This window comes from Tiliqua scincoides, chromosome 2, assembly GCF_035046505.1.
Source record: "Tiliqua scincoides isolate rTilSci1 chromosome 2, rTilSci1.hap2, whole genome shotgun sequence".
NCBI classification, from domain to species: domain Eukaryota; kingdom Metazoa; phylum Chordata; class Lepidosauria; order Squamata; family Scincidae; genus Tiliqua; species Tiliqua scincoides.
In genome coordinates, this window is record NC_089822.1 from 97,592,704 (window position 1) to 97,605,367 (window position 12,664).

The 12,664-nt window shown below is 45.0% G+C and overlaps 1 protein-coding gene across 2 annotated transcripts; it reads right to left on the reverse strand.

The window, feature by feature from the left end:
• Positions 1–779: 779 nt before the first annotated feature.
• On the reverse strand, positions 780–12,627 carry ZBTB5 (zinc finger and BTB domain containing 5). Of its 2 annotated transcripts, none has more exons than XM_066616497.1 (2): positions 12,259–12,627; positions 780–3,663 (listed from the first exon to the last, which is right to left on the reverse strand). In XM_066616497.1, exon 2 carries the CDS (start codon positions 3,657–3,659, stop codon positions 1,635–1,637), a length of 2,025 nt encoding a protein of 674 aa, XP_066472594.1. In that variant the 5' UTR covers positions 3,660–3,663; positions 12,259–12,627; the 3' UTR covers positions 780–1,634. The 2 variants fall into 2 exon arrangements, with proteins under 2 accessions (XP_066472594.1, XP_066472593.1); XM_066616496.1 differs by lacking the exon at positions 12,259–12,627 and adding an exon at positions 11,689–11,740.
• Positions 12,628–12,664: the final 37 nt, after the last annotated feature.

Below are 12,664 nucleotides of genomic sequence, written 5' to 3' on the forward strand. Positions count from 1 at the left end.
CTGAAAGTGACTGGCCCAAGGTCACCCAGGAAGCTTTGTGGCTGAGGGGGGTATTGAACCTGGATCATCCAGGTCTAAGTCCACCTCCCAAACCACTACACCACCCTGGCTCTCTTTCCAAGGGTTCCTTTCCAAGAACAAAAAACACTATAGCAAATCAATTTAAAAAACAAATGCTCTGCTCTGCTCTGGTGATTTAAAAACAGCCTTGCTGACCTTTGTAATGCACACAGAGGCAATCAGTCTCTCTCCAGGAGCTTAGGCTTCACTAGGAGGCAGCAGTCTCTCCCTTCACCAGGAGCCCCAGCAAGGGGGAAAGAATGGAAAAGGTGATAATTGCTGCCATTTAGCCTTCTGCGCAGGGGGAAGGGAGGAGTGAAGCCTGCAGGGAGAATGATTGATGGACAGCAGGCTGCCCTCTCTGGTATTATTAAGCAACTGTTTTCCTTTAATTTAAAGGGCCCTTCTCATCAGCTTTGAGATAGAAAAATCTGTGGATACTTACTGTAGGTTATACCTGTAATCACTCACATGACTGTCTCTCTGCAACAGAAAAAAGCAGTTTTTTAAACTGTGATTTTAAAGGGGTGCATTTTTCCCCTTCTCCAGGGATCAGGACACTCCTTCTCATTTGCAGGGGCCATTCGCATTGAGTCAAATCCATGTATAACAAGACTGGACTTGTACATTCGGACATGACTGAATAGTAACTCCTGAAAAGTCTACTATACAGCAAGCGTGTTCAAGAGATGCATTTTGAAATAACAACAGACAGATCATTTAAGACTTAATGTTTTAACACATGAAATACAAATTGGTTAGAAACATTACCAGGCAGAAACACATGGACACACTTCACGTATTCAGTACAAGATTTTACAAAAAACTATGAAACACCTAGGAGATTTTGCTGTATTCAAAGTATATACACACATACATCAGACAGTCTAAAACTTACTTGCATTGGACTCAAGGTAAGCACCTTCATTACACAGTGTATGTTACTGCCAAACAAGTGAAAGTACATTCAGAACCCCTAAAACTATGTTAATCTATAAACACACTTCAAAGCACTTGGAGGTGCAAAGGTGATTTTATCTTCAAGATATGCAGTCTTCAGCAATAAAGAGCTCTTAGTAATGTTGTTCACACACTCCATGTATCGACCTATGTTACAGATAAATGCTTTCACATCTTGTTTTTTTAAAAAATCATTAAAAAGTTTGCCATTCAGCTTTCCATGGTTGAAATGTGCTAACTAGGCTAGCTACATTATTATTCTTTTCACCCTTTTCCTACTCCAAGACCAAACATGATACTGCAGATTGTATCCATATGTGCAATCCAATCCTAAACAAGGTTACACAGAAGTAAGTCCCGGAGTGCAATGGGGCTTACAGGTGTACTTAGGACTATAGCCTTAGTATTACCTCTGTGACAGAATTAGAGAATTACAAAGCACTTCTTAAGTTGTTTAAGCCTCACAACACCCCTGTGAGGTAGGTATGGTACAGGTATTAAAAAGAACTAAACCTTTTTTTTGTGTGTGTGGCACAATCACACTTAAGTGTTCCCCTCTTGTCTTCCATACATTATTAAAATTTGTATTGGCATCATGGGACAGAGGGAAAGAGTTAAAGCAAAGTGCTGGGTAGATTGCTGCTCTGCCAGCGTAGGCAAGTAGTTTTGGAATGTTTGTACAGATGGCTTGACTGACTAAACCTTTTGCCACATTTTAAACAGGCATACGGCTTCTCCCCTGTATGCACGCGGATGTGCTTCTTGCAGTCTGTCAAGGTCAGAAATGTCTTGCAGCAAATTTTGCAGGCATACTTGCGAGCACCTTCTACGACCAAGACATTGTGTTCAGATAAGGCCTTCTTACATTTTGAAAGAACATCCGCAGATGCCCTGGTCAACTGTGGTGGGCCAGGCTGGGAAGGATGCCCATTTTCAAAAGAGGAAGTAGCCCCATTCATTAGCAGCTGAGAATTAGGAGCATTGTCCACTATTTGAGAGCTCCGAACCGAGGTCACAACAGGCATTTTTGGAGCTATGCGGCGATACCCAGGAAAGCTGCTGGCACCACCTCTTGAAGAGCTCATGACTGCCCTTGATAGAGAGTGTAGCCCCAAGCCAGATCTTGGGAAATCCATCCCAAACTGTTCTGCTGCCCGGTAGCCAGACGTCTGTACGCAGGGAAGACCCATTACATCTTGCATAGGCCTGACAAAATGAGAGTCTGTGCTCTCATTGAATGGATTTTCTACATGAGAGACTGTGGCAGAGGAATGACTGTTAGCAGGCCCAGATTCTGGGCTAATTAAATAAGAAGCATCACCATCCATTCTGCAATCACTGGTTGTGTTTGGAATGTTATCCTCATTCTGGCCGGTACCAAAACTGCTGGCTCTGCTTTTATTCAGAAAATTTGAAATACTGAAGGTGGATTTGTGTTCCAGGTTATTTGCTACCTCCATGATATGGATGTCTCCAACCCTGTCAGTACTAGACTGTGGGTCAGAAAAGCTACGGTCACTACTCTCAGGGCTCAGTTCTATCTTTTCAGCACTTACTACTCCTCCTTCCACCTCAACTGACTCACTTCCCTCTGCTTGGGAAGTCACATCACTCACTTCATCTTGGGGCTCGGGGGAACTCAAAGGCTCAGATTTCACTACTACCCTCATATGTTCTTTTTCACTTAGCGCAACCTCAGGATTCTCACACTGAAAGGTATTTTTTTGGGAAGCAGCTTCCTGATCAAAGCTAGTTTCAACTTGAGTTGCCTGTGATGCCATAGACATTTGAGAAATATTTCCCCCACTATTGTCGGACTGACTGGGCACTTGGGCATCTTCCTGGGCACCAAAAGACTGATCAAACATTATAGTATTGTCCTCTTGGTTGTTACTTATGCCATCAGGCTTAGAATTATCTACAATTTTCAGCGAGTCTGAAGAAAAAAATTCATCTCGTGAATGAACTGCCTGTGCACTCTCTGGAGTAACATCTGACATGATAGAATCATCTATGGTAGGCCTAATGCGCTGCCTAGCCCTTTCTTCAGAAGACTGTTTCCGCTTATGGAGACGTCGTATTGGGAAAGTACTCCGTTGCTCTATGTTGTTTCTGACTGATGAGCTCATAGAGTTTGTCTGTTCCTCTGTGCTTTGGGAAGAATTTAATGCGGAGCTCACTATACTTAGTCCAAGTTGTTGAAGCATGAAGGACCGCTGCATGCGCGCATTCTGCTCTTGAACTCTGTCACTTGGTGGAGACATTGGTAGCGTCCTTGTAGTAAGATAGTGTTTGCATGCTTTAACTACAGAGTTCAGATGGAGGTGAGAAGCTGCTAGCAACACATCCATAACATTGCTCTCTCCAAGCATGAGTGTGGAGGTGTACATCATATCAATGAGAGCAGCAAAGGCTTCAGCTGTCACCACTTCACTGTCCAACTGGATCATGTTCATGGTCTGATCTCCTTCTGCCACAGTGAAGAGTGCTCGAAAGTGCGTGCTGCATGCTGCCAAGACTGAACGATGTGCTTTGAAGTGCCTGTTCCCTACCACAATGACACAGTCGCAAAGTTGGCCATGAAGCCGCTGGTAGTTCAATTGCTGGAAGATTTGCTCAAAGTGCCCTGGAAAATCCATGTTCCTACAAAAGAGAGAATAATAATATGTAAACACAAGAAAGGACACATTCTTGTTTTAACTAACATAAACCTATCTTAAAACCTAGAAATAGCAAGTGTGTTTTTAAAACTTACTATACTAAAAAACCATTTTCAGAAGAATAGGAAAATGGATGCCATGCACAATGGTTTCCTATCTTAGTTTAGGGTCTTAAAACTGTTAATAAGGTCCTACTTGCAATTTGAAAGTCAAACTTTAAAACAAATGCGTGGAAGAACCAGAACTGTCACAAGAAAGTAGCTGTGAGCATGAGAGGAAAGTGTGTAAGCTATAAAAGTAGAGATAAGAGATAGCAGAAGATACCAGGAAAGGGAGGAATGCTGACAGGCAAGCCAGCACACAATAAGCTATTGTCTCATATGAATCATTTTAAAACAAAATGTAAATGCTTGGCACATTTAACGTGCTACCCAATAAATGCTTGTATAACGAAGCCCCTATGAAGATCACTAGCTTCTTGGGGCATATAAACTACATTGAGTATCCACAGATCCAGGACAATCCTGGCTAATGAAAGGGTTTTCTGTAAAGTTCAAACAAGGGAACTAGTTGGCCTTTGTGCTACACTTCTGTCACTGTTTCTTAGTACAGTAATTATTTCTAGATCAGCCTGGGAGAAAAAAATTCTGGAATTATCCTAGAGACAGCAAGACAGATTTAATGCAGATTTGCCAAAGGCCAGTGGAACTAACAGATCTAGAAAGACAATGCACATTTATATCACATTTTGCACAGGACAGCACAAGCTCCCCACTCTGAGGAACCATGCATCAATTCCTGTGGTCAAATAGCCTGGATACATAGCAGTGCACACTGGGACCACAGCCACTTGCCTTGGAAGCAACCCAAGCTTATAAGCAATAGCAGGGATGGTGAAGAACACAGAGAATGTCAGGAGCACAAGACAGGGCCTTGCCCCCTTAGTGGCAAAGTTTCTTAGAAAGATGAATCTGACAAAGTGGGGTGAAAAGATGAGCTGTTACGTTTTTGAAGTGGAGGCATTTTTCAGACTTTGGATGGATAAGATTCCAGACTTCAGACTGTTGCCTTAGAAAGCTGCCACTAGTCAGAATAGGCAACACTAGACTAGATAGATCAATGGCCTGTCTTGGTTTACGTCTACTCATGTACAATTTTATATGTTAAGATGCTGTATTCTACAGAAACATCAGTCAAGGTGCAATATAGTTAGTGTGTACAATGTCAGTCAGAAGAATTCTACACAAATTCTAGTATTATTGTTAAAGTGCAGACTGTTCTGTGGCTGTCATTTCATTTTTCTTGATGTAGCTAAATACCTCAAATAAAAATAAATTTTAAACTATAAGGAAGTGAAAATGCATTCTAGGTGTTCTGTAATGGAAGTTGAGATAAAATATGCCCACAAAATTCAAGTATGTCTGCGTGCATGCTTTTACAAACAGGATGGGCTATCGACTTATTTGAAGTATACAGGTGGGGCCTCCGTATCTGTGGATCTGAGTTAACATGGGTTTCAAAACGGTCCGTAGAGGAGAAAAAATGCCACTTCCAGCTCCCCCGGACCTCAGAATGCCTTAAAAGGCATTTTAAAAATCACTTCTGGTTTCCTGAGAGAAAACAAAAGTGGGGTTTTTTTTTGCCTCTATGGGCCACTCTGAAGCCTCCTGAGGCAGCGAGCAGATGCACAATGCCTCTCCAGGCTTCATAGCTCCGGTCCCCTTTGGAGGACATAAGGTGCTGAAAATCACAGATTCGCTTATCTGCAATTTTACGTATTCATGGGGTGTTCAAGAACGGGTCCCCCACATATACTAAGGCCCTGTCTGTACTTCAAAAAAAATGAAATGACAACCACAGAACAGTCTGCACTCGAATATTAATACTAGTATTTGTGCAGGATGTTATTTACACATTTTAAAGTCAGAGTGAAGAATGATTGTTCTCTGCAAAAGCAACAAATGAATAGCTTCAGTCACAACTAATGAAACTAGCTCATGATTTAGTGGAATGTGTGCACTCTTTGTTTACCAGCAAAATGCTGCTAGTTAGGCATTTTAACCTCTAATTACTGCTACCTTTTAAAAATTGCCTTGGGTTTAGAATCGTGTGCCATAACTAGTACATGGAAGTCCGCCAAACAATCCACCAAGATGCTTGAATAAAGTTCTTAAACAAAAACACCACATAACTTTGTGATTAACTGTGGTGTGCAAGAAAGCCAGCAGAAGGGTACTTACAGAGACCACAAGACACACACAAATCTAGCTTGATTAGCAGTAATTACTTCTGTGGTGTCACCAGCTATAAAAAGGTGTTTCTCACATATCTCAGTTCTACATCCAGCTGTGGATATTTATACACCACCCTTCTAAAAGAATGCAACAAAAATTAAAAGTTCTGAACTTCAAGTACTCTAAATCAGTGGTTCCCAAATGTCTTAGCGCCACAACCCATCTCATCCTCTATGCTGGGTTGTGATGTGATGCTACCTATAGCACCACAATGCCTTAATTGGAAGCCCCCAGAGGTCACACACAGGTCATGCTAGGACCGTGACCCATTCCATTGGCCACTGTGGGTCCTAGAATACCCCATGGAAGCAATGTCCAGCTTGCAAGTTGTACCTGCAAACCAGAAGTTGCTTCCAGTCACTTCCACAGGGCATTCTACGGCCTGTGGAGGCCAATGGAGTGGGTCACAGGACCAGTACAACCTGGAAACAGCCCCTGGGGGCTCTCAATAAGGCACTGCGGCACCACAGGCCCACGGTTTGGGAAATGCTGCGCTAAATCAATAAGAAATATGAAGGCATTTTAAGGTAAATCAACATAATTTGATAAACTGAATGATGCTTCCATAGTGGCTGCTGGCAACTGAGATGATAAAAATAGACAGCAAAAGGTCCTCAGCTTCTCATAGGAGCCTAAGCAGATGGCACAAAAAGGTCCATCTAGTCCAGTGTTTCTCAACCAGTGTTACGGGTACCACCAGTGGAACCTGAAGTGGTGTCTGGTGGTACTTGTGGAACCCCTGGACACCGGCTGCCCATCAGCGAGACCAGGAGAATGATGCAACAAACAGTGGTAGGAGGATCAGCTCAGCGGGTAGTTTCAAAGCATACTTTTCTGCACTCAAAAAAGCCCTTCTGTCCACCCTCTTACTGGTATTTGTCACATCGCATCTGGCCTCCCAGCCCAGAAGTAACTGGTGATGATGTCATCACCAGTTATTTCCAGTGGTACTTTGAATAGGTGGACCATGTGAAGTGGTACAGTGGAGAACAAATGCTGAGAAACACTGATCTACTCCAGTATCCTGTTGCTAACAGCAGCAGCAAGATGCCTTCAAGAACTACTTTCAGCAAACGCAACTGTGTGCTAGTTAATCTTTCTCATTTCAGCAACAGGAATGACAATTCCATACAAACAGGAGTGACAATTCCATACAAACAGGAGTGACCTCTCATGAGTGTTTTTGGAGAGAAAAGGAGCAGGGGAGGTGTTGAATTCCATCTTAAACTCATGTCCTTAAGTTGCTGAATGCTTCATGGCTGCTACTGTATACTACAGCAAGAAACTATGTATACTTGCACAAATATCAATTTCATTTAACATGTTACTTGCCAAAGTTGCAGCAAACATTCCTATTTTTCCCCAACTTAGGTGTAACAGATAATTCAACATGAAATCATGCATAATTGGAGGGAGGACAGAGTGGGCAAAAGCATGGAGGTGGCTTTCAGTCACCTGTTAGGTAAGGAAAGTGGCCCTCTAACTTGTTAGGAATTGGACACCTCTGCTTTAGAGCAGGGCTCTCCAGACTCCGGCTTGAGGGCTGGATCTGGTGTCCTGCCTAATCCCTCCCTCTTGTGAACGGAGCTTTCTGTTCCACAGGGAAACCTCCTTGTCGTATTGCTTATCTCCCCAAACTGCGCTCCAGCAAGCCACTTGCGAGTTCTGTCGCCCCAGCAAGCTGTGCGCCCAGATTTGCAGGCAGATATGGCTGGCAGGAACACAGTTTGGGGGAGATTGGTAGCAAGGTAGGCAGGCTCCCTGGCAGAACAGAATGCTCCATTTGCACTAGGAAAGCCTTTTCAAATGCACAAATTCTCCAAATTGGAGACTGCTGCTTTAGAGAAAAATAGTAACAGTACAAGCACTCCAAAACCACTGAATTGCCTCTGCTTTGAAAGTAGAATGCTCTATCTGCGACACACTTACCACAAGGACACACGCTAAACATTACAGTGAATATTCAAAATCATATTTCTAGTACCAATAAGTTGTCCAAGCCATCTGTGTTACTATCACATGCAATATTTCTAAATATCAACAGTGCTTTTATAGAGATATATACCTAACCACACAAAATTTAACACAAGTACAAGTCAGTCTTATCAAGTTTATATCCCACCTTTCCCTCTGAATAAACAGAGCAGTTGAATGCAATAGTCATTTTAGTACAAGTGTTGTATACAACAAAACTGCATTATCTACTTTTACAAATGCTTTGGCATTTCTAGAATCTAACATATAACTATCTTTTTCAAAGCTAATGAGTGGTTTCCTGCTTTGTTTGAGGAACAAACCTCAAGCTTATTCAAGTATACAGGTTAAGCCTCCTTATCTGAAGATTTTCCACCTGTGGATCTGGCTCAGTGTGGGTTCCCCAGACGTGCATTGAGCCAGACTTGGCTCAATCTGAAACCTTCTGAGATGACCAGAGCACTGCTCTGCGGGCTTCAGAATGCCTTCAATAGGTTAAAAAATGCAACTTCTGGTTTTCTGACAAAAACTGGAAGTGAGCTTTTTATGTCTTTAAAAGGCATTAGGAGGGCCAGGGAAGCTTTGGTCACCCTTTTGGAGGGATTAAAGGGGCTGAAACCATGGATTTAGGTATCTGCGGTTTTTGGTAATCATGCCCCCCCTCCCAAGAATGGATCCCTCGTGGATACCAAGGCCCCACCTGTATTTTTACCCTACCGTTCTTCCACTTACATGGATGCACCACTGATTTTCATGAGAATATTGTTATCTATCATTTGTAGTTTCTAAAATTATCCCTAGAAATACTGTTTTGTGGTATAAATGCAGCATCCTTAACTTCTAGGAGAGCAGACTCTAGTTTCTAGGACAGAGGATTGGGGGGGGGGAGAATATTTTGTTCACTGCCTTTGTCAGATACAGTACTTCCAAGATTTGCTCTATGTTTAATAAAAGCTTTATACCTTTGTTTCTATTAGCAAACAACTAGTAATAATTATGTTGGAGGTTAAAATGCACTGCCATTCACTGGTACAAAAACTTCATTTCATAATTAGTATATCAGAAAAAACAAGCAACGTAGCAGAAACTTATTCTGAACAATAATTCATTCTCCTTTTTTGGGGGGGAACTCATTAACAGAGCAGCATACGTATCAAATATTTTCTATGACAGAGCAATTAAACATGACTGTATCCAATCACCATAATACACACAGGTACTGAAGGAGGTAACAGGTATACTCATGCAGAGTTAGGCTGATCTCCCCATTTCCACACATTAGAACAGGGTTGGGCAAACATTTTGGCAGGAGGGCCACATCATCTCTCTGACACTGTGGGGGGGGGGCAAGAAAAAAGTTTACATTTCAAATTTGAATACATTTACAAAAATGAATACATTAGAGAGAACTTACATAAATGAATGAATTGTACTGAGTTTATTTATAATACACATCAGAACTATAATACAAGCATGTGGAACCACATGAGAAATAAGACTGTTTGCCACACACCTCTTGCACAGTGAAAACATACACAACAAGACAGAAACACATGGAGATGTAAGTTTTTGCCATTGAGGGGGGATTAAAATAACACCCAGGGAAAAGCAGAAAACACACGGGGACTATAAAAGACTTTGCTCTAACTTGGCCTGCAGCTTGCATCTGGCGGGTCGAGACTGGCAGTCACTGGCCAGCAAGGGCTCCCACAGTCTCCGATGGGCCAGAGGCTCGTTAGAGACTGGGGGCTCCCTCCAGGCTGGATTGGGGGACCACGAGGGCAGCAAATGGCCCCCGGGGCTAGGGTTTTCCCACCCCTGCTCTAGAACAGAGTGTAACTGCTTCTATCTTCCTGGTCAAGAATAGTGGGCAGTGTTCTCTTTTCAAAAGGCAGCATCACCCTACTATCTCAGGAATCTGAGATAGCTACTCTTTTCTTCTCCATTTGAGGACAACACCAAAAAGAAAAAAAAGACAAAAGCAGCCATTTCTTCCCTACAGAAATGGCAGCACAAACAGAAACACATTATTCTGGTATTCATTTCAGACACAAGGTAACCACTACTCATTCAACCAATGCAAAACCACTACTCATTTAAAAATCTAAATGCAGACATACCCAAGTTCATGGACTGTGAAAACTAGATTTCAGAGCCACATCTGTCCTTTATGGCCCTGTTATGCCACTCATACATGAAAGAAGAGGATAAGGAAAGAAGAGGCCATAGTAAAGCTTGAAAACCATCTGACACTACAGTCGTCAATATTTCCCCCCTCATTTGGATCAACTTTTGTACTGCTCTTTACTTTTTTCTAGGTACAACAAAAAAGGAAACAAATGGTGGCGTCCAAGATTATCATCTCATAAATGTGCATGCTCAAATGATCTTTTACTTATTACTAACATTTATACTGTTTTTTTCTTCTTTATACTTCTATCATAGTAGTCATGGTGATAATTGACAAAACAAAAAAAATCCAAAGCATAATTCAAATACCTGTACGTACAGAAAAAACCAAGCAGCATCAGATTAAATAAAAAAGCAGCAAATGTTCTTATCTTTTAGGTGGTAAAGTCTACCTCAGCTGTAACCAAAAGGCAAGCAACCATGGAGCCCTGCAGTCCTCCCTTGCGGGAGCTTCCAAATTCCAAAGCCTCCTCTACTGTGTCTGTACCTCGCTGCCTGACAGCAAGAGGGCTTGTCGAGAAGGGCCAGAAGACAGAGCCAAAGTGAACTTGGCAAGGAGCAGGACAGAACTTTGACAGGGAAATAAGATCCCACTAATTGACAGGGGTGGCCCAACTGTGCCTCTTTAGCATATAAGGTAGGGCTCTCGGTAATATGTTGGCTGAGCTCCTTTAGGCATCACAATTGACCCATTTTTGCCAAGCCCACACGTTTGATCCATGTTGTGTATATGCAGCATTGGGCAAGAGTGGCTTAATTAATATAAAGAGCAAATAAGAAAACTTCCAGCTTGATAATTATTTACAGAGTGTAAACCGAGCGTCCACTTGATGAGTACAAACTGAAGAGTCCACTTGATGAGTACAGAAGTTTGATCCTCAAAGTGAGTAAACGTATCTGAGAATTTAAATGCTTCTTAAATATTGTGGCCCTCAAACATTCCCCTTGCGGCTCTCCAAGTGTACTGGAGATCTGGAAGTGTATTGTACGTGGCTCTTGTGTGAAGCTTGCATGGCAGCACCCCTGCTATATGACACCCAAGCCTGCTGTGTATTTGCACGTCAGCACTTCATTGTTACTTCCTATGCTGGGAAAGTGATGGCTTTTTGAAACCATCTTTCTGCTGCTCATAAGAAGAGCCCTGCTGGATCAGGCCCAGGGCCCCTCCAGTCCAGCCTGCTGTATCTCACAGTGGCCCACCAGATGCCATAGGGGGCACACGAGACCTGCATCCTAGGGCCCTCCGTGGCACCTGACATAAGAACATCATAAGAGCCTGGCTACATGAGACCCAGGGCCCCTCCAGTCCAGCCTCCTGTATCCCACAGTGGCCCACCAGATGCCTCAGGGGGCACACAAGGCCTGCACCCTGGTGGCCTCCCTGGCATCTGCTTCCTCATCAAGGGGGGGGGGCTGAGAGCTTTGCTCCTCTCAAGAGCCCCTCCCTCCCTCCGGCCACACAATGGAGGCCCTGGCCCTGACCCCTCAGGCTTAGGAGAGGTGGGTGCCCCCCCAGCAAGGCAGGAGACGCCCCTCCTCAGGCCACTCACCAGTCCATGCCCCGCCCTCGCCGAGAACCAGGGAGAGGAGAGGGGGCGTGGCAGCGACAGCCTCGCGCGCGCTCCCACCGATAACAGTCGCCTAGCAGTCGACGCCTGGCCGCCCCTCGGACCACCACGGAGCATGCGCGCCTGCGGTCACAGCGGGGGGGCCCCTCCCTCCCTCTACAGACAGACAGGGCCGCATTCAAAATGATTAGCCGACCGACACCTCCGCCAGTCACCCAGCTGAGGGGCGCGCGCGCGGGACGTAGTCGTCACGCGCGCGCGCGCTCTACGCTCGCCCTTGTACTCAGCGCGGAGCGCGCGCTCACGTCGCGCGAACAGCAACCCCCCCACCGCCCGCCCAACCGTTGCAAAAATCGCCTTGCTCCCCCCCCGCCCTTCTCTCACACACAAGCGCGCGCCACGCAGCCAATCACGATGCAGGGCACCCCGCCGCCACCTGCCACGCCCCCTTCGCCGCGCGCTCCCCGCAGAACACTCGCATGTCATCGCCCAATCACAGCGCAGCATATACCCCACGCTCACTCTGCGCTGTTCTCGCGCTCGCGGCCTCACCTACGGTGGGGAACAGGCAGCTGCGATGGGCCCCCTCCCGTCCCGAGCTCCCCTGTCTGCGGGAGGGAGGGGCGTCCGTTGTTCTTGGCTCCGCCGCCGTCCGTTTGTCCTTCCTTCCGTTCCTCAGGGGGCGGGCTCAGTCGCAGCCCAAATCTCCGCCTCCGCGAGTTGTGCCATGGTTCCCTTCAGCTCGCTCCCACAGGAAGTGACGTCACGCAACAGAGCAGCCAATCCGCAGCCCCCGCTCGGAACGCCGTCCTCCACTCTCCGCCGTGCGGCCAATGAGTTTGCCCGGAGGACGCTCGTGAAGCCTCACTGGTGGCCTCGGCCCAGCAAAGCGGAAGGAACAGGCTGCAGCCTCATCCGATCTTACCTGGGAGTAAGCCTGTTGGCTAGAATGGGACTT